This window comes from Mustelus asterias, chromosome 27 (assembly GCF_964213995.1).
Source record: "Mustelus asterias chromosome 27, sMusAst1.hap1.1, whole genome shotgun sequence".
NCBI lineage: Eukaryota > Metazoa > Chordata > Chondrichthyes > Carcharhiniformes > Triakidae > Mustelus > Mustelus asterias.
This window is the reverse complement of record NC_135827.1, coordinates 8,526,847-8,553,109: the sequence shown is the minus strand read 5'-3', so window position 1 is coordinate 8,553,109 and position 26,263 is coordinate 8,526,847. Positions and strand designations below refer to the sequence as shown.

Here is a 26,263-nt window from a genome sequence, read left to right as displayed (position 1 = left end):
GCCCTATCCCCACATATTTTACCCGCTAATCCCTCTAACCTACGCATCCCAGGATTCTAAGGGGCAATTTTTAACCTGGCCAATCAACCTAACCCGCACATCTTTGGACTGTGGGAGGAAACCGGAGCACCCGGAGGAAACCCACGCAGACACGAGGAGAATGTGCAAACTCCACACAGACAGTGACCCGAGCCGGGAATCGAACCCAGGACCCTGGAGCTGTGAAGCAGCAGTGCTAACCACTGTGCTACCGTGGAGTTTGCACATTCTCCCTGTGTCGGCATGGGTTTCCTCCTACAGTCCAAAGTTGTGTCGGTTAGGTGGATTGGCCATTCTAAATTACCCCTCAGTGTCAATGGGCCTTTGCGTGGTCACCCCCTGCTCGCTATGATTCCCATGGCGGGCTGGACGGGAAAAATTCCCTCCATCGTTTCTTCACATGTTCTATTTCAATGGTTAGCAGGCATGCAACACTCATCATCAAAGCTTTGCAAATATGTCCCCAAGTGCCAAACAACCTTTCCTCCCATTTCCTTCTTTCAACTGATGGAAATTACAAAATGAATTAAATCCCAGGGATCAGGTTAGTGAAAAGATCTAATTTCAAAAGGATTTTAGTTACAAATCATCAAATCCCTACAGTGCAGAAGGAGGCCATTCAGCCCATCGAGTCTGTACCAACCACAATCCCACCCAGGCCCTATTCCCGTAACCCCACATATTCACCCTGCTAATCCTCTGACACTCGGGTCAACTAGGGCTAGCAGGGTAAATACGTGGGGTTCGGAGGATAGGGTGAGATTGTTGTCGGTGCAGGTTCGATGGGCCGAATGGCCTCCTTCTGCACTGTCGGGATTCTGTGAGTATGTTAACATAACTCCTTACAAACATGTGGTGGTCCGTTTTGTAATTATTTCGGACAGACTGAAATTTTCAGCCCAGAGAAAGCAGATCTTGGGACAACCTATTTGAGGAGATTTGACATTCAGTTCTTTTCCAAAGAACTGAGTTTGTTTCATTTGTTACCGAGGTTTCCGAGGTTATTCTGCCTCATTGGGTAGATACTTAAATTGTGTGTGTTTGTGGATCTATGAAATATGTATGCTCAAATATTGACTCTCTCTACTGGTCCTGCGATAAACAATTGCTCCAGAAATGGCAGAATCGAATTAATGTTCACTTTCATCCTTTCGCAAAGTCATTCACTCACAAAAGCACCTTTTGTGAATCGCGAAAGGGATGATCCCAGTTTTATTACATCCGTGGGCTAAGCTTAATGAAGGTTTTCAGTTATGAGCAATGAAGCAAGTTATTTTGTCTGTTTTTGCTGCCAGTGGGTCATTCTCTGCACCAGGCAATCATATTTCTTCAGCTTTCTGTGTTGATATTGCCAAGCCAATGCAGTTAAGTTAAATGCAGAAGTGAGCAGCTGATCAGGAGTGAATACTGTGGCCTTCCAACTGCAATGGAAAGACTCTTTGTACTTGTGAGTGGAAAGAAGGGTTGTCCTTTGACAATCATCTTGGTTTCAGAACTGTGCTTCCCAGGAGTACAACAAATACCCAAGAAAGGAAACTGGGAGAGGTTGATGATTCGCAAACATAAATACCAATGAGGCCAGCTTGTCCAAGTCAGTTTTGCATCGTCCAGGTGAGCCATGGGCTGTGTCAAAGTGCAGCTCACCGACGTGCAGCACCTTGACAAAGCTATGTGAGAGAACAGGCTGAAACCCTCATTCCCACCACATCGTGTGGATGGACGGGATTTTCCAGCTGTGCTCGCCTCAAAACCGGACAATCCTTTTCAAGGTCAACGAATCTTTGCATGGACGGCCCCCCACCCACTGCGATTCCCGTGGCAGGCAGGATGGGAAATTTCCCCCCAATGTCTCACAATCAGACCATTCCCATGCACTTGGCATGAGTCTCCATAGATGCAAGAACAACTATATAGTCTTACAAACAAGGTGCAGCACAGTGGTTAGCACTGCTGCCTCACAGCATCAGGGACCCGAATTCGATTCCTGGCTTGGATCACTGTCAGTGCGGAGTCTGCACATTCTCCCCGTGTCTGTATTGGGTTTTGTCCGGGTGCTCCAGTTTCCTCCTACAGTCCAAAAGACTTGTAGGTTAGGTGCATTAGCCATAATAAATTCTCCCTCCGTGTACGCGAACAGGTGCCGGGCTGTGGTGATTCGGGGATTTTCACAGTAACTTCATTGCAGTGTTAATGTAAGCCTACTTGTGACATTAATAAATAAACTTTAAACTTTTATTCTGTGGATGGTAGAGAGCAAGTACTGGGAAGAAGATTATTGTGATGTTTCTTTATAACATGTTGGAATGTTTCCAAGAAATGTGTTCTCTTGTACTAAATATTTATACTTTTATTCCTGCCGTAAATTAATAATTTACTTGTGTCAATAAAATGATTAATGTGTACAAATTTAGTAGCAAAATATTTATAATTTCAATAACTTTTACATCAATTCTGATGAGTCCTTTCTGTGTGGTTAGCGAGAGTGGGTGGAGTCAAAGCAATAGATAGTCCCAAGAGTCTTTTGACTCACTTAAGTGGTACATGGATGAAAATGTTTTAAGAACTGATGAGCAAGCTCATCCTTTCACTAAAACCACACTAGTCTGCTGGTAACACCATCTCACTGTCTCTGAAATTCAATTGAGGGGAGGGGGTGGGATTGAATTGCATTCTACACTGGAACTTGAAGCATTAAATGGCAAATGGATCATGTTTGCTTTCAGTAATCTAGGATCCTGGAAGTCACCTGATATTCTAAATCCTGTATTTTAGCTGTGTTGCACTCGTCGATATTTATCCTTCAATGGACATTATTGAAACAAATGGCGGAATTTTCCTATCCCGTTCAGCACAGGAATTCAGTAGCGGGTGAAACACAAACCATGCAAAGGTCTGTTGACCTCGGGCGGGACTTTCTGGTCTTGGGGCGAGCGTGGCCGGAAAATCCCGCCCAAAGTATCTGATCATTCGCTTGCTGTTTGTGAGACCTGGCTGTGCACAGTCTGGCTGTGTTTCCTTCATTACGTGGAGATGCCGGCGTTGGACTGGGGCAAACACAGTAAGAAGTTTAACAACACCAGGTTAAAGTCCAACAGGTTTATTTGGTAGCAAAAGCCATGAGCTTTCGGAGCCTGGCTCCGAAAGCTTGTGTGGCTTTTGCTACCAAATAAACCTGTTGGACTTTAACCTGGTGTTGTTAAACTTCTTACTGTGTTTCCTTCATTACAGCAGTGACTACAATTCAAAATGACTCCTCTGACTGCAAGGCAATTTGGAACATTTCTTGGTCTTGTGAAAGGTGCTATATCAATGAAATTCTTTGTTAATAATTCCACAATACATGAACCAAAAGTTTTTCAAGAAAGTAATCATTTGTAGTCAGACTTAATTTCAGGACTGCTGTTAGGAAACACAACTTTTTACTCTTTCACAGATAATGCAATTATCCCTGCACCCCCTGCCTCCCCCTGGCCCCAAAGGCCAGAGTCCCTCTCGCCTTTCCTTGTCATTGACACCTTTTAATATTATTGATTGGCTCTGAGGCCCCTGTGTTGCTCTTCACAGGACATTGGCACTACCTTCAGGTGTCAATGCCCAGAACTGAACGTGGCAGGGCGCAACCCAGTTTCTGCATCAGGCAGCCTACGATTTGTTTAAAACGGACTCCTCCGACAAATAGGCAATTGTTGTGTTTGATAGCTGATTGGCAGATGGGAAATAGATAGCTACACACACAGGGATTGGATATGCAGACATGTAAGACCCCAACAACGCAACAATTAAGAGCAGGAGTAGACCATTTGGCACTTCTCGCCTGCTCTGCCATTCGATAAGATCATGGCTGATCTGATTATGGTATGAACTCAATTCCCTTTACTGTACACTATTGACTCCTTTGTCAATCACAAATATATCTAACTCGGCCTTGAATAGATTCAATGACCCTGCCTCCACTGCTCTCTGAGGAAGAGAATTCCACAGACTAACAACCATCTGAGCAGAAGAAAATATCCACATCTCTGTCTTAAATGTGAGATCTCTAGTTTTTAAACAGTGCCTCTTCATTCCAGATTATGCCATATTCCCAGTGACCAGCCTGTCAAGCTCTCTCGGGGTCTTACATATTTCAGTAAGATTACCTCTCATTCTTCTAAACTTCAATGGGTAAAGGCCCCAACCAGATCATAAGATGACCATATTCACCTCAGGAATCAGTTAAGTGAGCTACTGCTTTTAAAGCAATGAATCCTTCAATAAGGAGGCCAAAATTTTACACAGCACTCAATACTTCCCTACCTTTATACTCGATTCCCCTTACAATAACGGCCAACATTCCATTTGCCTTTTTAATCATTTGTTGCAGCTGCAGAACAACTTTTTGTGATTCATGTACTAGGACGCCAAGATCCCTCTGTACGGTAGAGTTTGCAATCTTTTTCCATTCACTCAAATAACATCCCGCTTTTCTGTTATTCCTGGCAAGGCAGACAAGTTCACGTTTTCCCACATTATATACCATCTGCCTAATTCCTTCTCAGTCACTTAATCTATCTCTATCCCTTTGTAGACTCTCTATGATCAGTTGACAAGTTGTTCTCCTAAACGTACTCTCTTACCAATTTTGGGTCACCAGCACATTTAGCTGCATTTTAAACGGGCATTGAAATAACCCAGATAATAACTCAAAAGGTGCAACTGCTAATTACTCCTGTCTAGGCAAATTACTTAGTCATAAGAAAGCTGTACAGTATGTGAATAGATGTTGACAAAAATGTACAGTTAAGGGACGGTTCTATTTCATATGTGCTTCTGTTTTCTCTTTCAGGTCGAGATTTAGTAGAAGATGAGTATTTAGAAATTATAGGAATCACGAAAAAACAGGCTGGAGAATATCAGTGCACTGCTTACAATGAGGTGTCGGATCCTGATGTACGAAAAGTAGACGTAATAGTGAACTGTAAGTGACGACTTTTTATTGGTTTGTATCTGCTCAAGGTGACACAGTTAGTGGTGCTGAGGCATACATCCTTTCTAGATCCGATACAACCAGTGTCCGTACCAAGGCTTACCAGGCCAAGTTTTGCATTGGCCAAAATAAAGCTCTATTTGATTCACCAAACAATGTGCCTAAGCACATCCAATTCAAACGTTGCTCTCATTCATTTTTTGTAAAGCAGCTCAGCCATCTGTTTGGCTGTTTGCAAGCTTTGATAGCTGTTTAAGCTTTTGACCACCTTCAAAAGCACCTAATGGCTTCCGAAGCACTGAATATCCTTAGTGACCTCTCCTGGGGAATGTGAGTTTAATGGAGTTAGCAAATTTATGAGTGTTGAAAGAATGCCTATTCAAGTGATGTTTATTTAATTTGATAGATTTATGAGATTTTGAAGAGGTTTGTACTTATTCAATTAACTTGTCAACTGATGTTTCTTTGGTTGAAGGGTTTATGAGCTTTTGAATGACCTCCAAATATTATCCCACAGCTTTTGGGTTTTGATTGTAAAGTGAATACTGGATGAGGAATGTAGTCAGTATAGGGAAATGCGAGTGAGCGAATGGATTAGGAGTGTATAATAACTCAAGGTGACTCAGTATGGCAAGTGTAAAACAAGAAGATTTATTTGATGAGAAAAGCTACTTTCAACTTAAGGATTTGCAACAGAACAACACTGGTCTGTTCTTAATAACTCCCCAACTCATTCTGCCGACTTCCAGCCCCGGGGATGCACACCCTCGCTCTCGATTGACCGAGGTTTGCACGCTCGTGCTCCATTGCTTCCGACCTGGTCATGTGGCCTGCGAAGGATCGTCTCTTAAAGGGGCCATGCTACCACATGGTGCAAAGTGGAGGTTATGAGGGTGTAGCAGGATGAGGGACAGTAGGGTGTAAGGGAGGAAGGGGTGAGTGGAAAGGGGATGAGGAGAGTGAAAGGGGTATGGGGCGAAGGGGTCTTTACACTGATATAATCTTGACCTGGGGGAGCTGCTCACAGCAACTAAGAACTGGACCAATATTTCTGGGAATGAAGGTGGGTTTTTTAAACTGGCTGCTTTGGCAATTATCCCAACTCTTGATTAATCATGGCCTGGAATGCTGAAGATCTTGTCTGCCCATGTTGCCAGGCCAAAAGTAGGATCGTCATATTGGTATTAATGCCCATTATCTCCCGTGGGGAAAATTCCACCCATTGTTTTTTTGGCAGATTTCCCCTTTCTACACGAGCCATCCTTGTGGGTCTTGCTGTGCGTGTTTTTGTTCCTGGGATTTCTGCGGCTCTTTCTTTCAAATGTATGACAGACTGGATGGAGAAACCCGATGGAAATTCATTCCCATCCAGTTTAAAGCCAGTTTTGACAATGTAACAGAGTAGTTTTATGTTGTAGGTTAATTTCTTGACGGACACTCATACACGTGGAAAAAGGAGGGGGAAAGTTTAAGGGAGATGTGTGGGAAAGCTTTTCACGCAGAGAGTGGTGGGTGCCTGGGACACGCTGCCAGAGGAGGTGGTGGAAGCAGGCCCATTAGCAACATTTAAGAGGCATCTGAATGGTACATGAATAGGGAGGGAATAGAGGGATATGGACCGAGTAAGGGCAGAAGGTTTTCTTTTAGTTTAGTTCGGGCATCATGATTGGCACGGGCTTGGAGTGTCGAAGGGCCTGTTACTGTGCTGTACTTTCCTATGTTCTTGTTCTTTTTATTCCTTCGTGGGCTTACAACATAGCCCAAAATTGAAAATATTTGTAACCCAGTGTGCAACATGGTCTTTGAAGAATAATCTTGATAAAGGTGGGAGAAGTGATAGAATCTTAATGGTTAATCAAAGACATAGCATTGAGCTTGAAAGTGACTATTTCTCCTACTTGGCAAACCCATGGTGACAGCTGACTCTTACAAGTACTTGCTTTTAGCAACATCAACTGTATAATTTACCTGAGAAAGTAAGACAGCTTTCCTGCTCCTGATTGCTATTTGACCTCCGCATGGTTCCAATAACCAACTGCTTCGCAAAAAACAGAAATTAAACCTGGGACTGCTAAACATCCTCAGCTATTTTCACTGTGCAGAGTAACTGAGCCAAATCAGTGGGCTTGCAATCTGTCACGCTCGTTCCGATTATGCATAACCATGCTGCTCATGGTGCTGGCCTCAACTTAGTTCCTACCACTGGGAGAGTTAATTCAATAGTTGGCTTAATTTGAACTCCAGGTTAATTGTCAACGGGGGATCCAGATCCCGTGATGAGGCTCAGGGTATTTTCACTCCCAGGCTTCATTTAAATCCTGCTGGTTCGTTTCTCATTCCATTCTGGTCGAGGGGCAATGGGAAATCAAGCAAATCAGAAACTTCCAACCAAGTTCATCACGGGGGTCTGGGTCCATCCCTACCAGGATCCTGCAGTCAATAGGATTGGTCGGAGTTGGTCCAAGTCTGCAAGAAACTACAGAAGCTCGTGAACGTAGCTCAGTCTATCACACACCAGCCTCCCATCCATTGACTCTGTTTACATTTTCTGCTGCCTCGGGAATGCAGCCAGCATAATCAAGGACCCCACACACCCTAGACATTCTCTCTTCCACCTTATTCCATTAAGAAAAGGATACCAAAGTCTGAGATCACATATCAACTGACTCAAGAACAGCTTCTTCCCTGCTGCCATCAGACTTTTGAATGGACCTACCTTATATTATGTTGATCTTTCTCTACACCTTAGCTATGGCTGAAACACTACATTCTACACCCTGTCCTTTCCTTCTCTATGTACGATATGCTTTGTCTGTATAGCGCAAGAAACAACACTTTTCACTGTATACTAATACATGTGACAATAATGAATCAAATCAAATCAAAGAGTTTGGAAAGTGTGTAATCTGTGAAAGGAGAAACTGAAAGCTTTTCTTGTGAGATCTGGAGCTCTGAGGAGTGCTCTTCCTGGCTGTGTAAAGAAAATGGAAAAGATTCTTTTTGTGGCCTCTGCTCAGCCGAGTTGTCTGCATCATTGTCCTCACCTTTTGATAACCTGAACTTTGTCAGTTTATAAAGTTAATGGGTGCGTTACTGGCCATTCATGTCTCAGCCACTGCAGCGAGGACGGGGAATTTGGCGCCAACCAAATCTCCATTCACTGCAGCGGGGCCAGAAAATCTCGCCGGCGTGACGGCCGTAAGATTCCGGCCAAAATTGCAGTTGGGTCCCAATGATGCCAATGTCCTGATCTTCATGCCATTTTCAGATGCTCTTGGTACCTGCAGTTAAACAAATACAAATCAGTTTGAACCAGGTCGATTGGGTTAAAATCAATCCCAGTGTGCGGTATCATCCTAAAACCAGGATCACTTGGTTGGCTGTCAAAACCTATGAACCCCACAACTTCCAGACCATGAATTTCCAAGTTTATTTAATTGCATTTTCCAGTATTTTACAGGGCGAGCCCAAATAAATTTCTCACCTATCTCCCACCTCCATAGAGAAAGAAAATAAAGGAACTTGTACCATAGAAATTGAGATCGTTTTCAAAGTGTCTCTCAACAGGTTTTCCTCATGAGAGCACACAGCAATTTTCTAGTGACATGTTATTAATCCAGTCCGTGAGCCTCAGAACTGTTTCTTCCACAGCATTCAGTCTATTGATTGTTTCTATTTTAATGAGTCCTGCAGCTGGTTGCCAAGGATAGAATATTAATTACTGTACAATCACTGAACCAATGTTTAAATTCACCACACCCTCATACCACATGTATAGTGCACACTTCCCACTTATTATACACTTCTCAGGCAGGGGGCAACCAAGGGGGTCACTAGCCCAACTGTCTGACCCTCTACCAGGGCTACATTCACAGCCGGGTGTCCCTGGAGAGGGGACGTGTGGTGTCTGAGGGCACCGCCGAGGCTTTCCATGCTCGTTGGGCACCGCAGAACTGGGGTGTATTATTCGGGTGGCACAGTGGTTAGCACTGCTGCCTCACAGCGCCAGGGACCTGGGTTCAATTCCCGGCTTGGGTCACTGTCTGTATGGAGTCTACACACTCTCCTCGTGTCTGTGTGGGTTTCCTCTGGGTGCTCCGGTTTCCTCCCACAGTCCATAAAGACGTCTGGTTAGGTGCATTGGCCATGCTAAATTCTCCTCAGTGTACCTGAACAGGCGCCTGAGCGTGGCGACAAGGGGATTTTCACAGTACCTTCATTGCAGTGTTAATGTAAGCCGAGTAAGAAGTCTCACTACACCAGAATAAAGTCCGACAGGTTTATTTGGTATCACGAGCTTTCATAGTGCTGTTCCTTCATCAGCAGCGCTCCAAAAGCTCGTGATACCAAATACACCTGTTGGACTTTAATCTGGTGTTGAGAGACTTCTTACTGTGCCCACCCCAGTCCAACGCTGGCATCTCCACATTAATGTAAGCCAACTTGTGACACTAATAAATAAACTTTAAACTTTTTTGACCCCCGTTTAACCACATTTTGATTTAATGTTTCCTTTCTGCTTTGTCTTTTGTTTTGGGCAGTTCCCACCTTTTTGGGGGCTGCCCCTTTTAATTTGTCCCCCAATTTATTTGATTTGCCAAAAAGAATGGCAGTGAATGAAGAGGTTCCTGTCCTGCATTTGGACCCAAGAACCTTTTTTAATTATTTTATAGTCATATTCAGTTTTTATCTTAATTATCCCTCCTTTGAACAGAAGGATCAATCCAGAAACCAGAGTCACGAACCAAGCAGCAGAGAACATTGATACCGTGGCTCCCTCATAGAGAGGATTGGTTCACAGTTCAGTTGTCCCACTGAAAACCAGGCTTAGCACTGAGTTTCATCCATCATTCTACCCTGGATAAGCATCCGTTAGATTATCAGGGTGGCTGCTGTCATTTTGTGGTGGGTCACGTTCAATAAAGATTTCACAATGGAAATAATTTCCTCACGGTAAATAAAGGCCATTCTGCTATTTTATCTCCTTGCTTGCTCTGCCATCTGATATTGCCAAAAGACGGCAACCGCATTCATTTCGCGAGGAATGATTCACCGCTCGAAACTCGCTTCAGGAAATGAATGTAGAGATTGTGGTCATAAATAAGGGTGAGCTTTTTATCCTCAGAAAGTCTTCAACAGAAGATATGTTCAGCAAGACTGTTTACTTCATGGTTCCCTACACCATTTTGTTGGCAATTGTCCTTGATCAACATTATTTTTGTATTCCATTTTTGAACTCTTGTGTTCATGAAAAAAAAGTGAAGCAGATGGAGCATTCAGTACCGGCAGACTCATCCGCCTCAATGTAATCAGGTTCTGAAGGTTATAGCTATAAGTACAGGCACACATAATCAAATGATTACAGACCACTGCACAGCACTGACCCTGTTGGCACTGCGGGAATGTCTGCAGAACCAGGTTAGGGTTGAATGGCGCCTAATAGGATGTGAATTTAATATCCTGGAGCTCTTATGTGATTCATTTTCATGATTTTATTTTTCCGTCCTCCACATCTGGACACTCATCTCCCTCAGGAAGTAGGATAAGTGAGCAAGGAGCAGCGTGTTTTGCAAACCAGGTGACCTTTTCTCATTACATGCTCTTGTACAATTCTCTCTCTGCTGATGAGATGCGTCAGTGCAGGGAACCGGTCACTTTGACTGAACACGAAATAAGAACAGGAAAATACCATATGGCCCATGGAGCCTGCTCTGCCTTCAGTAAATTCATGGCTGATCTTGGGATTCCATAAGATATAGGAGTAGAATTAGCTAGGGGTAAGCACTAGTGGAAGCATCCACTCCACGTCCACTCTATCTAGGCCTCTCAGTTTTCTGTAAGTTTCAATTAGATCTCCCCCTCATCCTTCCAAATTCCATTGAGCGTAGACCCAGACTCCTCAACCGCTCCTCATATGACAAAGCCTTCATTCCCAGGATCATTCTTGTGAACCTCCTCTGGATCCCCTCCAAGGCCACCACATATTTTCTTCAACTCCATTTTCCCACCCATTGCCCTTGCTTCCCCGACAGGCCAAAAATCTGTCTATCCCAAGCTTAAAGATATTCAGTGATGCCACATGCACAACCCTCTGGATAGAGAATTTCAAAGATTCACACACCTTTGAGGGAAGTAATTTCTCCTTATCCCAATCCTAAATGATCCACCCCTTATCCAAAAACTGTGACCATTTGTTATAGTTTCCCAGCCAGGGGAAGCAATGTTTTGATATTTAACTTGTCAAACCCGAATCTTAAATATTTCAATGCGATCAACACTCATTCTTCTAAACTCCTGAGAAAATAAACCTAATTTATTCAGCCTTTCGTCATATTACAACGCTGTTATTCTGGGGACCAATCTAATGAACATTAGCTGTATCCCCTCCAATACAGGTATGTCCTTCGTTAAATATGGAGAACAAAATTGCACACAGGATTCCAGGTGTGGTCACAAAAAACCCGTACCATTATACTTTGACTTTTTTGTTCTTATACTCCAATCCCTTTGGAATAAAGGGCAACGTGCTATTTACTTCCCCAGTTGCTCACCCCTCACAAAAATATCAGTACTGAATTGCTGGCGTAATCAGCTTCGTCCTTGGGAAGAGAATCTGGATCAGTTGCGTATGCAATAGCGCCCTCCAGCAGTCAGTAGCTGGCTTTCCGGTGTGAATAGACTCCATCCACTCCCCTGACTGGTGGGAATCACACTTTGCCTCATTTTTTTCTTAGAGTCATAAGATTTGAATTTTTTTTCTCGCTGAACAAAGCAGGTCTAAAACTCTCCTGTTTTCACGCTGGTTGGGCACTTAGAATTTTTTGGTCAGATCTTTGAACCAGGGTTCCATTCTGGAATCTTCCCTTCCAGTAGTAACATCATCTCAGGAAAATATTGTTGTACATTAGAACCAGGTGAAGGGCCAGCAACTCTTCAGTCCCAGCCAACCACCAGGTATCCCCATTGGCCCATCAGGCAGTCCAGTCAGTCTGATGCCCAGCATCGTGTTGAACCTGACGGTTTTAATCAGGGAAGTTACCACCCATTCTCTGCTGGCCTGTTGAATAGCCATGATGTGGAGTTGCCGGCGTTGGACGGGGGTAGGCACGGTAAGTAGTCTCACAACACCAGGTTATTTGGACCAAATAAACCTGTTGGACTTTAACCTGGTGTTGTGAGACTACTTACTATTGAATAGCAGCATTACACAGTCGAACAAATCTATCACTGACAGGCTTTCCTGAGGTATGGGTTTATTTTCTATCTAGTTTGGCAGGTGAGACAGGAAAAGTTGAAAGGAGGGAGGTTACACGGAAAGACGGGCCACCATTTGTTTTTCCTGGAATCTTGCAACACGATGCACCTCTTGACTCTGGAGGCAATTGTTGTGAATCCTCTCTTTTGGCCATGCAGAAAAAAAACATTGCTTTACAGAGATAGATTGAGAATGGAAAGTAAGTGTAGACTGGCGCAATGGATGCTGGGATGACGAGGGTAGAAATGGGGTCACGTTTCAGTCGCGTGTGAGATCTCCCCGTAACATGGGCGGACACACAACACCTAAGAGTGGCTGAGAGTTAACAGTAAACCTTCATTCCAAGTCCTTTGGCCAGCAGTCATTGCAACCCGGTATTGATTTAACTCTAATGTAAGTGCATAGCTTGAATCCTGTTGGTTGCAAAGAAGACTGCCGACTTTAATGTCTTGAGTGACAGATGCTTGCACTGTCTTAGCTGCCACTTCTGCTACTGTTCAAAACCAAGATTATTCTTTCCTTTGCAACTTATTTCCAGCATTTACTAGTTGCTAGCGGTCATATCTGAGGTATGCAGTGAAGAAGATAAAATGCCACCATAAGCAGCAGCATGAAATAGATTTAAACATAATGCCCTAAGGACTGTGAGCATCTATATATAGCTCTGCACTAATATTTTTTTCCATCGTGCTGTCAGTACATTTTCACAGCTCTGCAATGTAGATTAATTGAAACATGCTATTCAATATAAAATTTGTTGGAAACGTTTTAAGGAAGGAGTTTCCCACAGGGACTAAGTGGCACAGTGGGCTAAAGTTTTTTTTCCCTCCACCTCCGGGGGCGAGCATTGAATTCAACCCAGGCTGATGAGTGCTTCTTTTCATATTGATGCCGTAAGGATCCTAAATGTAATGACAAAAACAAAATACTGCAGGTGCTGTAAGTCTGAAGTAAAGACGGAGAACGCCAGAAAGGTTCAGCAGGTCAGGCAGGATTTGTAGAGAGAGAGAGAGAGTTAATGGTCAGAAATTTCCTGTCCTGCCCTGCCCGCTGCGGGAATCGTAGCGGCTGGGACAGAAAATTCGGTGGACCATTTGAAAGTCCATTGACCGTGGGCAGGAATTTCCAATCTTGGGACCACGTGGCTGGAAAATCCGCCCCAAGGTCTCAGGCTTAGTTACCTCTTGTCAGAACATTCTCTGTGCAGGATATTTGAGAAAATCGAATGGGGTTTTACAACAGTCCAGTAGATTTGTGATCCGAGATCTTTATTTCTGATGAATTTATGTAATGTGGTGGCATTTACGCTATCATACCGCCAGAATATGCATGTGAAACAGTTCTGAGTTAACAATGTCACATCACCTCTGTCTTGACTGTGCAACTCAGTAACACTTCTCCAATAGTTCCTCCAGATTTTAGAGGTAGACCAGGCTTATCCAACCTTTTTGTGCCGGGGCCACATTCCAATTTTTCCTCATGCAAGTTGCCGATGAGCAGATTTTAAAAGGTTAAGGTTTGGCTCAAGATGAATATGCATTTTGATAAAATGTTGAGGTACGAAGGATAGAAACAATTTGCTGAGCAAAAATAAAGCGAAGTAAAGGCAATAAATTGATTATTTGAAATAATGGGTAATTAATAAAGATCACCATTAGAGTGTGAGAGGGTCAAATTGTGTTTTTCAGTCTTGAGGAACTTATTTGCTCACGCTCACCCACACCCATGTTGTGAGCTTGTGCGAGTGTGTTGGTGTGTGGCAGTGAGTGAGAGTGTGAACCCGGAGACTGGGAGTGAGCCAGACCCGCCTCTCTCACTCTCACTCACTCTCGCTCGCGAACACGTGCCCTCTTGTTCACAAACACATGGGGCTGAATTTTACCATCCCGCCCGCCACGGGAATTGTAGCAGGCCGACACGGACCATGTGAAGGTCCATTGATTTCGGGTGAGAACTTCCGGCTTTGGGGCGAGCGCAGCTGGAAAATCCCACCCATGCTCACTCACACGCATGTGCTCTGTCGTGCACACACCAACACTCTCTCTCCTCTACACGTACACACCCCCCACTTGCTTACACTCTCTCACTCCCCACCCCCCCGCTCATAAATTCTCCCCCCAAGCTCACTCGTGTGCGCGCGCGTGCACACACACACACACACTCTGACTCCCCCCCTTGCTCACGCACATAGCTACTTCTCGCTCACACACACTCCCTCCCCCGCGGCACCTGTTGCTCACACACACCCTGACCCCACCTTGGTAACCACGTTGTCTCTTACCCCTCGCTGAAGGCCTGCCACCCTCCCCAAAATCGCCTTCCCTCTCCAGCAGATTCACCGTTACCATTGTGCAATATCTTCAGGCCTCGGGCTGAAGAACCGTTTCCTCCAATCAGCGACTGATCCTCTCCCATGTTTGCTGCAGAGTTGTTCACGAGTGATGCTGGCAGCAGCAAACCTGGGAGTGGAATGGCCTGTAACTGGAGGAGCAGCTGCTTTGAAGTCTGCAGGTCAGATCGAGAGGCTTGGTGGGCCAGGTAGTGGCCCTCGGGCCGCGTTTTGGACAAACCCGATGTAGACTCAAACTTTTTGAATGCCGGACATTTTCTTTGTACAAAAATTACTTCCGATATTACAAAAGTACAGTTCCATGCTCTAAAATCTCAGCCAAATAATCATTTTACCTGACAATCCTAACATTGTGAAGAAGGGCGCAGATTTACTGCTGAATCGGAGTTTGCTTTTAGCCAATTTTCCTGAATCACAGGGTAACAGACTGGAGTGGGAGTGGTGGCTTTGGTAGGTTCCCTTCTCAGGGACACAACAGCCAGTTTTACTGCCCTCAGATCCATCCTTGTGACTGTTAGTTCCAAGAAATCCACAGGGAGGTGGTGTTTTTGCTTGAATGTGGGTTTAAGCTGTTAAACGTTTTCCAAGAGTAAAGGCGGAAACACAGTCAGTTTATTTGCCTCTATGCGCAGACATTATAGGTCACCGGTGTAATATACACAATAGACATTCTCAGAGCCTGAGCAAAATGTAAATACCCTTAAATTCACAGCTTTGATCTAGTTACGAGAAACATAACATAATTTCTTTTGCAGTGAAGTTGTTAAAAGGCCTCCTCATTGATCTGATGAATTTTGCATTTAGATAGCTCCCTCTTCAGAGAATACATCTCCTTTATTTATCCTTAAACCACGATCTGGGACTCAGTAAATGGCAGCATTGGTAATGTCAGGTGACACGAAATTGCATGCAGTCAATTGCCCGTGCCTACATTCCATGAAACTGTACCATTCACGTGCGCCACTGACTCGAAACCAATTTCATGCAAGCTCCACTATTAGTATGCACGTGTGTGTGTACATGTGTGTGTCAGGGTTGGGGAAGACATGGGAGTGGGGAGAGAGAGGGACAACAGTGATTACTAAGCCAGGGGTTCTGAACAAACATTTTGAACACTTGTCAGTACACGAGTGAACACACACACACACACACACAGACACACACTATATTCTCTCTATGCTCTGGGTTTCTTCAGTCGATCTCTGTAGAGCAGCCTCTTGTTAAACTGAGAAGATGGGAAAACACATTTGAAGAAGTGTTGCTAGCAATGCTTTCACTACAAGAGCTGCAGTCGTGGCCAACACATCGAGCCAAATGTTTTACAATTACAAATCAGTCTAATTGTGCCACTGTTTTATTGTTAGAATGTAAACAGGTTTTGTGCTTTGTAAGTGGGTGTCGGTGTTGTTTTTGTAATGATCTAAAGACATCAATCACTCAGAAGGGATTGGGTAAACGCCTTGTGTTCATTTACTTAGACTAGGCATATGTGAACAGATATACATTAGCAAAAAACTTGAAGGCATCAGCAGCAGAGCTGTGTAGACTGTATTCTACTCCGAAGCAAAAGTTAATGGCATTGATATACAGAGGGATCTTGGGGTTCAAGTCCATAGCTCACTGAAAATGGCCACACAAGTATATAGGGTGATAAAGAAGGCATCTGGCATGCTTGCTTTTATTGGTTGGGGCATTGAGTACAAGAGTCAGACAGTCAAGTTGCAGCTTTGTAAAACTTTGTTTAGGCCGCACTTAGAGTATTGTGTTTATCGCCACGTTACAAGAAAGATGTGGAAGCTTTGGAGAGGGTGCAGAAGAGGTTTACCAGGATGTTGCCTGGTTTAGAGGGTATGAGCTAAAAGGAGAGGCTGGACAAACTAACTTTGTTTTCTCTGGAGCAGCAGAGGCCGAGGAGAGACTTGATATAAAATTATGAGAGGCATAGATAGGATTGACAGTCCGAATCTTTTTTCCATAGTTGAAATGTCTAATACATTGAGAATGACATAGAGAATCTGGTGAACTGGCACGGTGACAATAATCTCTCCCTCAATGTCAACAAAACAAAGGAGATTGTCATCGACTTCAGGAAGCATATGGAAAACATGCTCCTGTCTACATCACTGGAGACTAAGTAGAAATGGTTCGAGAGGTGCAAGTTTTTCGTGTACAGATCACCAGCAACCTGTCCTGGTCCGTCCATGCTGACACTATAGTTAAGAAAGCCCACCAATGCCTGTACTTTCTCAGGAGGCTAAGGAAATTTGGCGTATCAGCTACAACTCTCACCGACTTTGACAGATGCACCATAGAAAGCATTCTTTCTGGTTGTATCACAGCTTGGTGTGGCTCCTGCTCTGCCCAAGACCGCAAGAAACTACAAAAGGTCGTGAATGTAGCCCAATCCATCACGCAAACCAGCCTCCCATCCATTGACACTGTCTACACTTCCCATTTCCTCAGCAAAGCAACCAGCATAATTAAGGACTCCACACACCCCGGACATTCTCTCTTCCACCTTCTTCTGCTGGGAAAAAGATACAAAAGTCTGAGATCACGTACCAACTAACTCAAGAACAGCTTCTTCCCTGCTGCTATCAGACTTTTGAATGGACCTATCTTGCATTAAGTTGATCTTTCTCTACACCCTGGTGATGACTGTAACATTGTATTCTGTACTCTCTCGTTTCCTTCTCTATGAACGGGATGCTTTGTCTGTATAGCGCACAAGAAATAATACTTTTCACTATAATAATACATGTGAAAATAATAAGGCAAATCAAATACTAGGAGCATGCACTGAAAAGGGGGAAAGTTCAAAGGAGATGTGAGGGGCAAGATTTCTACACAGAGAGTGGTAAGTATCTTGAATGCATTGCCAAGGATGTTGGTGCAGGCAAATACGATAGGGGCGTTCAAGGTCTTTTAGATAAGCACATGAATATGCAAATAATAGAGGGATATGGACCAAAGGCAAGTAGAAGAGATTTGTTTAATTTGGTGGGCCGAAGGGCCTGATCCTGTGCTGTTCTGTTCTATGTTCTATGAAACTCAGACTGGATCACGTTTCACACTTCCCTTCTGCTGATGGCATACTGGTATCCCCTAAAGGCATATTACAATGGTAGGTTCATAGATTTTGTACCTGAGCTGTGCAGACACTGGTTTCTATCCATGTAACTGGTTTTATTCACCAAGCTTCAAAATATCTGCTCCATGCTTCTGATTCTAGCTTCTAGCACATTCTACAAATGTGTTTACTTTTCTGAGTCCACACTTGGGTTTGACCAATCAAACACAGTGAGCAGTAATGGTAAACAGAGTCTCATAACCAAAGACAGAACAATTGAACACTGCAGATAACATCAAAGAATCATGCCCTTGCCAAAGTTTTATCCCCAATCCAAGAGACTATCAAGGGTATTTTTATCCAATTGCGATTAAGTTGAAAACTGGCAATTGTTAAGTGAAACATCAAAGCAGATTGATTTGGGTCAAGTGAGATTTAAAACCGTTAAACATCTGAATCCTACTTCCAATATTTAAGAAGAGGTGTCATAGAGGTTTACAGCATGGAAACAGGTTCTTCAGTCCAACTTGTCCATGTCGCCCAGTTTTCACCATTAAGCTAGTCCCAATTGCTTGCGTTTGGCCCATATCCCTCTATATCAATCTTACCCATGTAACTGCCTAAATGCTTTTTAAAAGAAAATTGTACCCACCTCTCCTACTACCTCTGGCAGCTCATTCCACACACTCACTACCCTCTGTGTGAAATAATTGCCCCTCTGGATCCTTTTATGTCTCTCCCCTCTCACCTTAAACCTATGCCCTCTTGATTTAGACTCCCCTATCTTTGGGGAAAGATGGTGACTGTCTACCTCATCTATGCCCCTCATTATTTTATAGACCTCTATAAGATCATCCCTCAGCCTCCTACGCTCCAGAGAAAAAAGTCCTAGTATCTCCAGCCTCTCCATATAACTCAAACCCATCAAGTCCCGGTAGCATTCTGGTAAATCTTTTCTGCACTCTTTCTAGTTTAATAATATCCTTTCTCTAATAGGATGACCAAAACTGTACACAGTACTCGAAGCGTGGACATGCCAATGTCTTGTACAATTTCAACAAGACGTCTCAACTCCTGTATTCAATGTTCTGACCAATCAAACCAAGCATGCCAAATGCCTTCTTCACCACCCTGTCCACCTGTGACTCCACTTTCAATGAGCTAGGAACGTGTACCCCTCGATCTCTTTGTTTGTATCTCTCCCCAACACCTGACATTAACTGAGTAAGTCCTGCCCTTGTTCGATCTACCAAAATCCATCATCTCGCATTTATCTAAATTAAACTCCATCTGCCATTCATCAGCCCACTGGCCCAATTGATCAAGATCCGGTTGCAATCCTAGATAACTTCCTTCACTATCCACTATGCCACCAATCTTGGTGTAATCTGCAAACTTACTAACCAGGCCTCCTAAATTCTCATCCAAATCATTAATATAAATGACAAATAACAGTGGATCCAGCACCGATCCCTGAGGCACACCGCTGGTCACAGGTCTCCAGTTGGAAAAACAACCCTCTACAACCACCCTCTTCTGTCATCAAGCCAATTTTGTATCCAATTGGCTACCTCACCCTGGATCCCATGAGATTTAACCTTAGGCAATAACCTATCAGGCGGTACCTTGTCAAAAGCCTTGCTAAAGTCCATGTAGACAATGTCAACTGCATTGCCCTCATCTACCTTCTTGGTTACCCCTTCAAAAAACTCAATCAAATTCGTGAGACATGATTGTCCACTCACAAAGCCATGCTGACTGTCCCTAATCAGTCCTTTCCTCTCCAAATGCCTGTAGATCTGTCTCTCAGAATACCTTCTGACAACTTACCACTACAGATGTTAGGCTCATCGGCCTGTAGTTCCCAGACATTTCCCTGCAGCCTTTTTTAAAGAAAGGCACAACATTTGCCACTCTCCGATCTTCAGGCACCTCACCTGTGGCTGTTGATGATTCAAATATCTCTGCTAAGGGACCCAAAATTTCCTCCTTAGCCTCCCACAATATCCTGGGATACACTTCATCAGGTCCTGGGGATTTATCTACCTTGATGTACTTCAAGACTTCCAGCACCTCCTTCTCTGTGCTATGTACACTCCTCAAGACATCGCTATTTATTTCCCCAAGTTCCCTAACATGTATGCCTTTCTCAACAGTAAATACAGATGAGAAATATTTATTTAGAATCTCACCCATCTCTTGTGGCTTCGCACATAGCTGACATTGTTGACCCTTAAGAGACCCTATTCTCTCCTGAGTTACTTTTTTGCCCTTCATGTATTTGTAAAAACTCTTTGGATTCTCCTTTGCCTTGTCTGCCAAAGCAATCTCATGTCCCCTTTTTGTCCTCCTGATTTCTCTCTTAACTCTGCTCCTGCACCCCCTATACTCTTCAAGGGATCCACTAGATCCCAGCTGCCATACATGCCATTTGCCTCCTCCTTCTTCTTGACCAGGACCTCAATATCCCGAGTCATCCAGGGTTCCCTCCTTCTATCCGCCTAGCCTTTCACTCTAAAATGAGTGTGCTTACCCTGAAGGCTGGTTAACCCACCATTGAATGCTTCCAACATACCACCAGCCCTTTGTCTGCCAACAGACTCCCCCAATCAACTTTTGAAAGTTCCTGTCTAATACCATCAAAATTGGCCTTGCCCCAATTTAGAATTTTAACTTTTGGGTCAGACCTATCATTCTCCGTAGCTATCTTAAAACTAATAGAATTATGGTCACTGAACCCTCACTGACACTTCTGTCATCTGCCTCTCATTATTTCCCAAGAGGAGGTCAAGTTTTGCCCCCACCAGTCGGGCCATCCACATACTGAATGAGAAATTCCTGCTGAATACACTCAACAAATTGCTCTCCATCCAGCCCTCTAACAGTATGGCTGTCCCAGTCAATGTTGGAAAACTTAAAGTCCCCGATTATTATCACCCTATTTCTCTTGGAGCTATCTGTAATCTCCTTCCATATTTGTTCCTCAATTTCCCACTGACCATTTGGGGGTCCATAGTACAATCCTATCAGTTCTACCCATATAGACCCAGTGGGCAAACGCTCAGAAATATCCTCTCTCAGTAGTGCCATGATGTTCTCCCTAATCAAAAATGCAACTTCCCCTCCTCTCTTACCTCCTGTTCTACCCTTTCTATAGCATCTCTACCCTGGAACATTGAGCTGCCAGTCTGTCCCTCCCTTAGCCATGATTCCGTAACAGCTATAATATCCCAGTCCCATGTACCCATCCCTGCCCTGAGTTCATCTGCCTTGCCCGTTTGGCCTCTGGCATTGAACTTCCCTTGTTCTCTGCCCTGCTCTAGCCTGACCTGTCTAGTACTAGGATTATTGACTCTGCCTTTACTATTTAACATGATCTTTTTAACTTCTGTGCTGTCCTTAACCTTCTCTTCTGTCTCCCTACTGCTCCCCCTCCCCCCCTTTAAACCCTCCCGAGTTGCTCGAGCAAATCTCCCCGCCAGGATATTAGTCCCCTCCAGTTTAGGTGTAACCCGTCCCTCTTGAACAGGTCACCCCTGCCCCAGAAGAGATCCCAATGATCCACAAATCTAAATCCCTGCCCCCTACACCAGCTCTCAAGCCAGGCATTCATCTGCCTAATCTTCCTATTCTTACTCTTGCTCGCACGTGGCACTGGCAGTAGTCCAGAAATTACTACCCTCGAGGTCCTGCACTTTAGCCTTCTGCCTAATTCTCCATATTCGGACTTTAGGACCTCATCCCTTTTCCTACCTAAGTCGTTGGTATCAATGTGTCCAACGACCTCTGAGCGGTTGCAGGACATTCTTAAGGGGGAGGGTGAGCAGCCAGAGACATCCTTGATCCTGGCACCAGGGAGGCAACACACCATCCTGGAGTCTCGATCGCGGCCACAGAAATGCCTGTCTATGCCTCTAACTAGCGAGACCCTTATTACTACTGCTCGCTTGCTCTTTGCCTGACCCTGCTGAACAGCAGAACCAGTTGTGGTGCCACAGGCCTGGCTGCTGCTGGTACTTTCCCCTGAGAGGCTATCCCCTCAACAGTATCCACAATGGTATACCTGTTTGAAAGGGGAATATCCACAGGAGACTCCTGCACCACCTGCCTGCCTTTCCTGGCGGTCACCCATCTACATGACTGAATGTGTAGTGTGATAACCTCTCTAAGTAGTGTGTGTGTCACTCTCTATCCCCTGTATGCTCCGCAGTGTGAGATGTGGAGTGGACAAGGAAGCGATTTTGAAGAGTTGGGGGGTGGGGATATCGTGGTTGACCCACTAAATATCATCATTTGACCATGTGCCTATATCTCCATATGACCCACATTTTTATTTCTAACTCTGGCCAGCCAGGTTTTCCATGTCTGGGGAAAAACTGGTGCCTAAAGCAAGGTGAGATTGCCCAATTCAGGAGGAGAGTAACTTTTCCCCAGGTCGGTGGTGACGTTCACGAGGGGTCATAGGTTCAAGGTGAAGGGGGGGAGGTTTAACACAGATATCAGAAGGACATATTTTACACAGTGGGTGGTGGGGGCCTGGAATGCGCTGCCAGGCAAGGTGGTGGAGGCGGACACACTGGGAATGTTTAAGACTTATCTAGATAGCCACATGAATGGAGTGGGAATGGAGGGATACAAAAGAATGGTCTAGTATGGACCAGGGAGCGGCACGGGCTTGGAGGGCCAAAGGGCCTGTTCCTGTGCTGTATTGTTCTTTGTTCCGACTTAACAACTGGATTCAATTTACTTGCTTTATCTGACGTCTCCAATCTGTTCTGTTCTTCACTGCTATCAACAGTGCCAATCTCCTCCACTCTCCCGCCTTGACTCCATGAATCAACCCCCCCCTCCCAATACCGCTGATCCACCAAGATTTCTGAGCTCTGACTCTCCCCATTCCACCCGCACCCCCCCCTGTCCCCGAGGCCAGCTGCACTACCCCATCATCCCTGCCCCGAGATCTTCAATTTCCTTAAGTACTGACAATCCATTGTCCTCCCGAAGCTTCCAATTCTGTCATCCCTCCCTCCCTCCCTCCCTCTTGCCAATCTCCCCTCTGGCCTGATGTTGAAGGCACATGTGTTCCAAGGCCAGCCAACCCCTCTATCGAGCTAACCACAGTGGGAAACAAAGTCAGGAAAATGACAGTCAGGTCCTGCCAACCTCAAAACACTCCCTACTTACAGTTGTGTTGTCACACTAATATAAACACCAATCACTTATAAAGGGTTGTGTAAATATGTTGTGGGTTCACTTGTTTAGAATACAACATTTGTATATAAGTGGGGGAGCTTGAAGATTTCAGCAGCAGAACTGTGCACACGCACTCTGCTGAAAAGCAAAAGTGAGATTATAGTTGGGTCACATGACACACTTCCCGTCTAGTGATGTCATGGAATTATTAAATCCCTACAGTGCAGAAGGCCATTCGACCCATCGAATCTGCACTGACTCAATGACAGAGCATCTTACCCAGGCCTTATTCCCGTAAACACATGTATTTACCCCGCGAATCTTCCCAACCTACAAATGTTGGGACACAAACAGGCAATTTAGCAAGGCCAATCCACCTTATCTGCACATCTTTGGACTGTGGGAGGAAACTGGAGCACCCAGAGGAAACCCATGCAGACACGGGGAGAATGTGCAAACTCCACACAGACAGTGACCCAAGACTGGAATTGAACCTGGGTCCTTGACGCTGTGAGGCAGCAGTGCTAACCACTGTGCCACCGTGCCATATCATGCTGTTATTCCTAATGGCTTATTACAAAACTCTCCACCCCATCCCCCACCCCAGATGCCTCTCAGCTCCAGGGACCCGGGTTCAATTCTGGCTTCGGGTCACTGTCTGTGTGGAGTTTGCACGTTCTCCCCATGTCTGCGTGGGTTTCCTCCGGGTGCTCTCGTTCCCTCCCACAGTCCAAAGATGTGCAGGTTAGGTGGATTGGCCATGCTAAATTGCTTGTGAGTGCCCAAAGATGTGTAGTTTCGGGGGATTAGCCATGGTAAATGTGTGAGTTCATGGGGAGAGGGCCTGGGTAAGGTGGGTGACACAGTGGTTAGCACTGCTGCCTCACAGTGCCAGGGACCCGGGTTCGATTCCCGGCTTGGGTCACTGTCTGTGTGGAGTTTGCACATTCTCCCGGTGTCTGCATGGGTTTCCTCCGGGTACTCCATTTTCCTCCCACAGTCTGAAAGACGTGCTGGTTAGGTGCATTGACCCGAACAGGCACCGGAGTGTGGCGACTAGGGGAATTTCACAGTAACTTCATTGCAGTGTTAATGGACACCTTACTTGTGACTAATAAATAAACTTTACTCTGTCAGAGAGTTGGTGCTTCTTCCCTACCTCCAATATCCAGGTGTAATGAATAAATGATAAGATATTTACAGGACAAACAGAATTTGTGAGCAGTTAAGGTAGTGAGGTTTATGAAGCTATAACAAAAAAAAAGCTGAATCACTTTCCAAAAGAAAGAAAAGATCAGAAAAGCTGGAGGGTGGCTGGGATTAAATGACAAAATGGTGCGAGGAAAGAGGAAGTGATTGTGAGACAAATATGGAAACGAGATGGCTCCAGAGGAGGAGTAAATGTTTGCAACAGACCAACAGAGGAGGTAGGAGGAGAGGGTTCCTGTGGCACCAGGCAATGGTGGAAAAAAGGGTGATAGAACCCAGGGGTGCTTGAGGAATTCACTTCCCCAAGTCCCCAGCCACAGCTTCTCAGTTATCCATTATTATTTTGCATTTCCTGCTGTATTTTGCGTTGGAAGTTTTCTCCAGTGGTCCAGTCACCAGGTAGAAGAAAATGGCAGCCGTCGTCAGGCACCAAAAGAGACTAGGAAGATTTTGCATGTTCGGAAAAGCTATAGTCACAGCCACAAAAATTCTGAAGATTCTCGATCGTTTCATCTCCCATTGTATCTGTTCAGTAATTACAAGATGATATTTCAAAGAGATTTCTGAATTTCCAGCCGGAGAGATTTAATTATGACATCTATATTTAAAGTACTCCAGATGCCTTGGCCCTGATGTATAGTGGGAGTTTTTTTTTTAATTGTAATATTATTTGCTGTGATGAAATGGATTCTACAGCAATGTGCAGGCAGCTATTATCAGAGATCGCTAATTAATGAGTCCTTGACAGGCGAACTGTTGAGATTGGAGATCGGGTAAAGGCAGGTGGGACATGGAATCAAGGAATTGATTCTTCAATTATTTTTGTATCGAATCAAAAGATATACATCTTTCAACTAGTCTTTTGAAACTAACTTGGAATAGAGTTGGTGCAGTGAAATGAAAATGGAAATAATCAAGAGATGCATTTTGACATTGATGCGAAACAGTTGGAGCTACCCTGAATTACACAAAGGGTTAAGTTAGCCCAGAAACACCATTTTTGCACGTGCTAAACTACCTGCAAATGGCAGACAAGAAACAATTGCCTATTTCCTCACTGACTGTACCTCTCCAACCCACAACCTCGATCACTTAGAAGGACAAGAGTAACATACATGGGAACACCACCCGTTCAGGTCATACAGCATACTGACTGGGAAATGTATCACCCAATGAGAACATTTATATGTAGGTAGCCAGCTTGAGACACCAACAGCAGAACTGTGTGTGTGTGCTCTGCGGAAAAGCAAAAGTGAGACTATTGTTGGGTCACATGACACACTTTCCTTCTAGAGATATCATAGAACCATCAAATCCCGACAGTGCAGAAGGCGGCCATTCTGCCCATTGAGTCTGCACCAACACAACGACAGGGCATCTTACTCAGGCCCAAATATGTATGTACCCTGCTAATCCCACTAATTTATAAATCTTGGGCCACTAACGGGCAATTTAGCATGCCAATCCACCTAATCTGCATATCTTTGGACTGTGGGAGGAAACCAGAATACCTGAAGGAAACCCACACAAACACGAGGAGAATGTGCATCGTCACTGGATCAATGTCCTAGAAAACTCTTCCTCCCGTCACTGTGAGCATACCTATATCAGATGGGCTGCAGCGGTTCCCCAATAGGTTCTGAAGGGCAGTTAGGGATGTTCACATCCCCATGTAAAAACAAAAAAGCTGTAAAAGATCTCGTAGCGATCCCTCAGTGTGGAGACATTCAGGATGTGGAGTTGCCTGCGTTGGACTGGGGTGGGCACAGTAAGAAGTCTCACCACACAGGTTAAAGTTCAACAGGTTTATTTGGAATCACGAGCTTTCGGAGCAATGTTCCTTCATCAGGTGAGTCCACTGGGTGAGTTCTCACTCACCTGATGAAGGAGCAATGCTCCAAAAGTTTGTGATTCCAAATAAACCTGTTGGACTTTAACCTGGTGTTGTGAGACTTCTTACTAGAGACATCCAGGGCAGGCACTCCTTTCACCGAGAAAGCTGACACTGGACTCCATCATCTACAGCGGCTCCAACTCAAGCCTCACACAAGGGAACTGTCTCCCTTCAAGCTACAGCACATGAGATCAGTGATATTTTGTCGCTGTCAATACAACACCCACTTCCCCATAGACATAATGAAGCAGAATGAGAGAGCGCTAGGCTCCACTTGCATGGCAATC

General features: G+C 44.6%; 1 protein-coding gene across 3 annotated transcripts in view; it reads left to right on the top strand.

The window, feature by feature from the left end:
* The window catches only part of LOC144479846 (opioid-binding protein/cell adhesion molecule-like), a 1,112,572-nt gene that overhangs the window by 1,009,929 nt on the left and 76,380 nt on the right, over positions 1-26,263 (top strand). For all 3 annotated transcript variants that reach the window (XM_078198839.1, XM_078198838.1, XM_078198840.1), the window contains one exon: positions 4,865-4,996. In XM_078198839.1, coding sequence (XP_078054965.1) covers positions 4,865-4,996 — 132 coding nt within the window. The remainder of the gene's footprint in view (positions 1-4,864; positions 4,997-26,263) is intronic.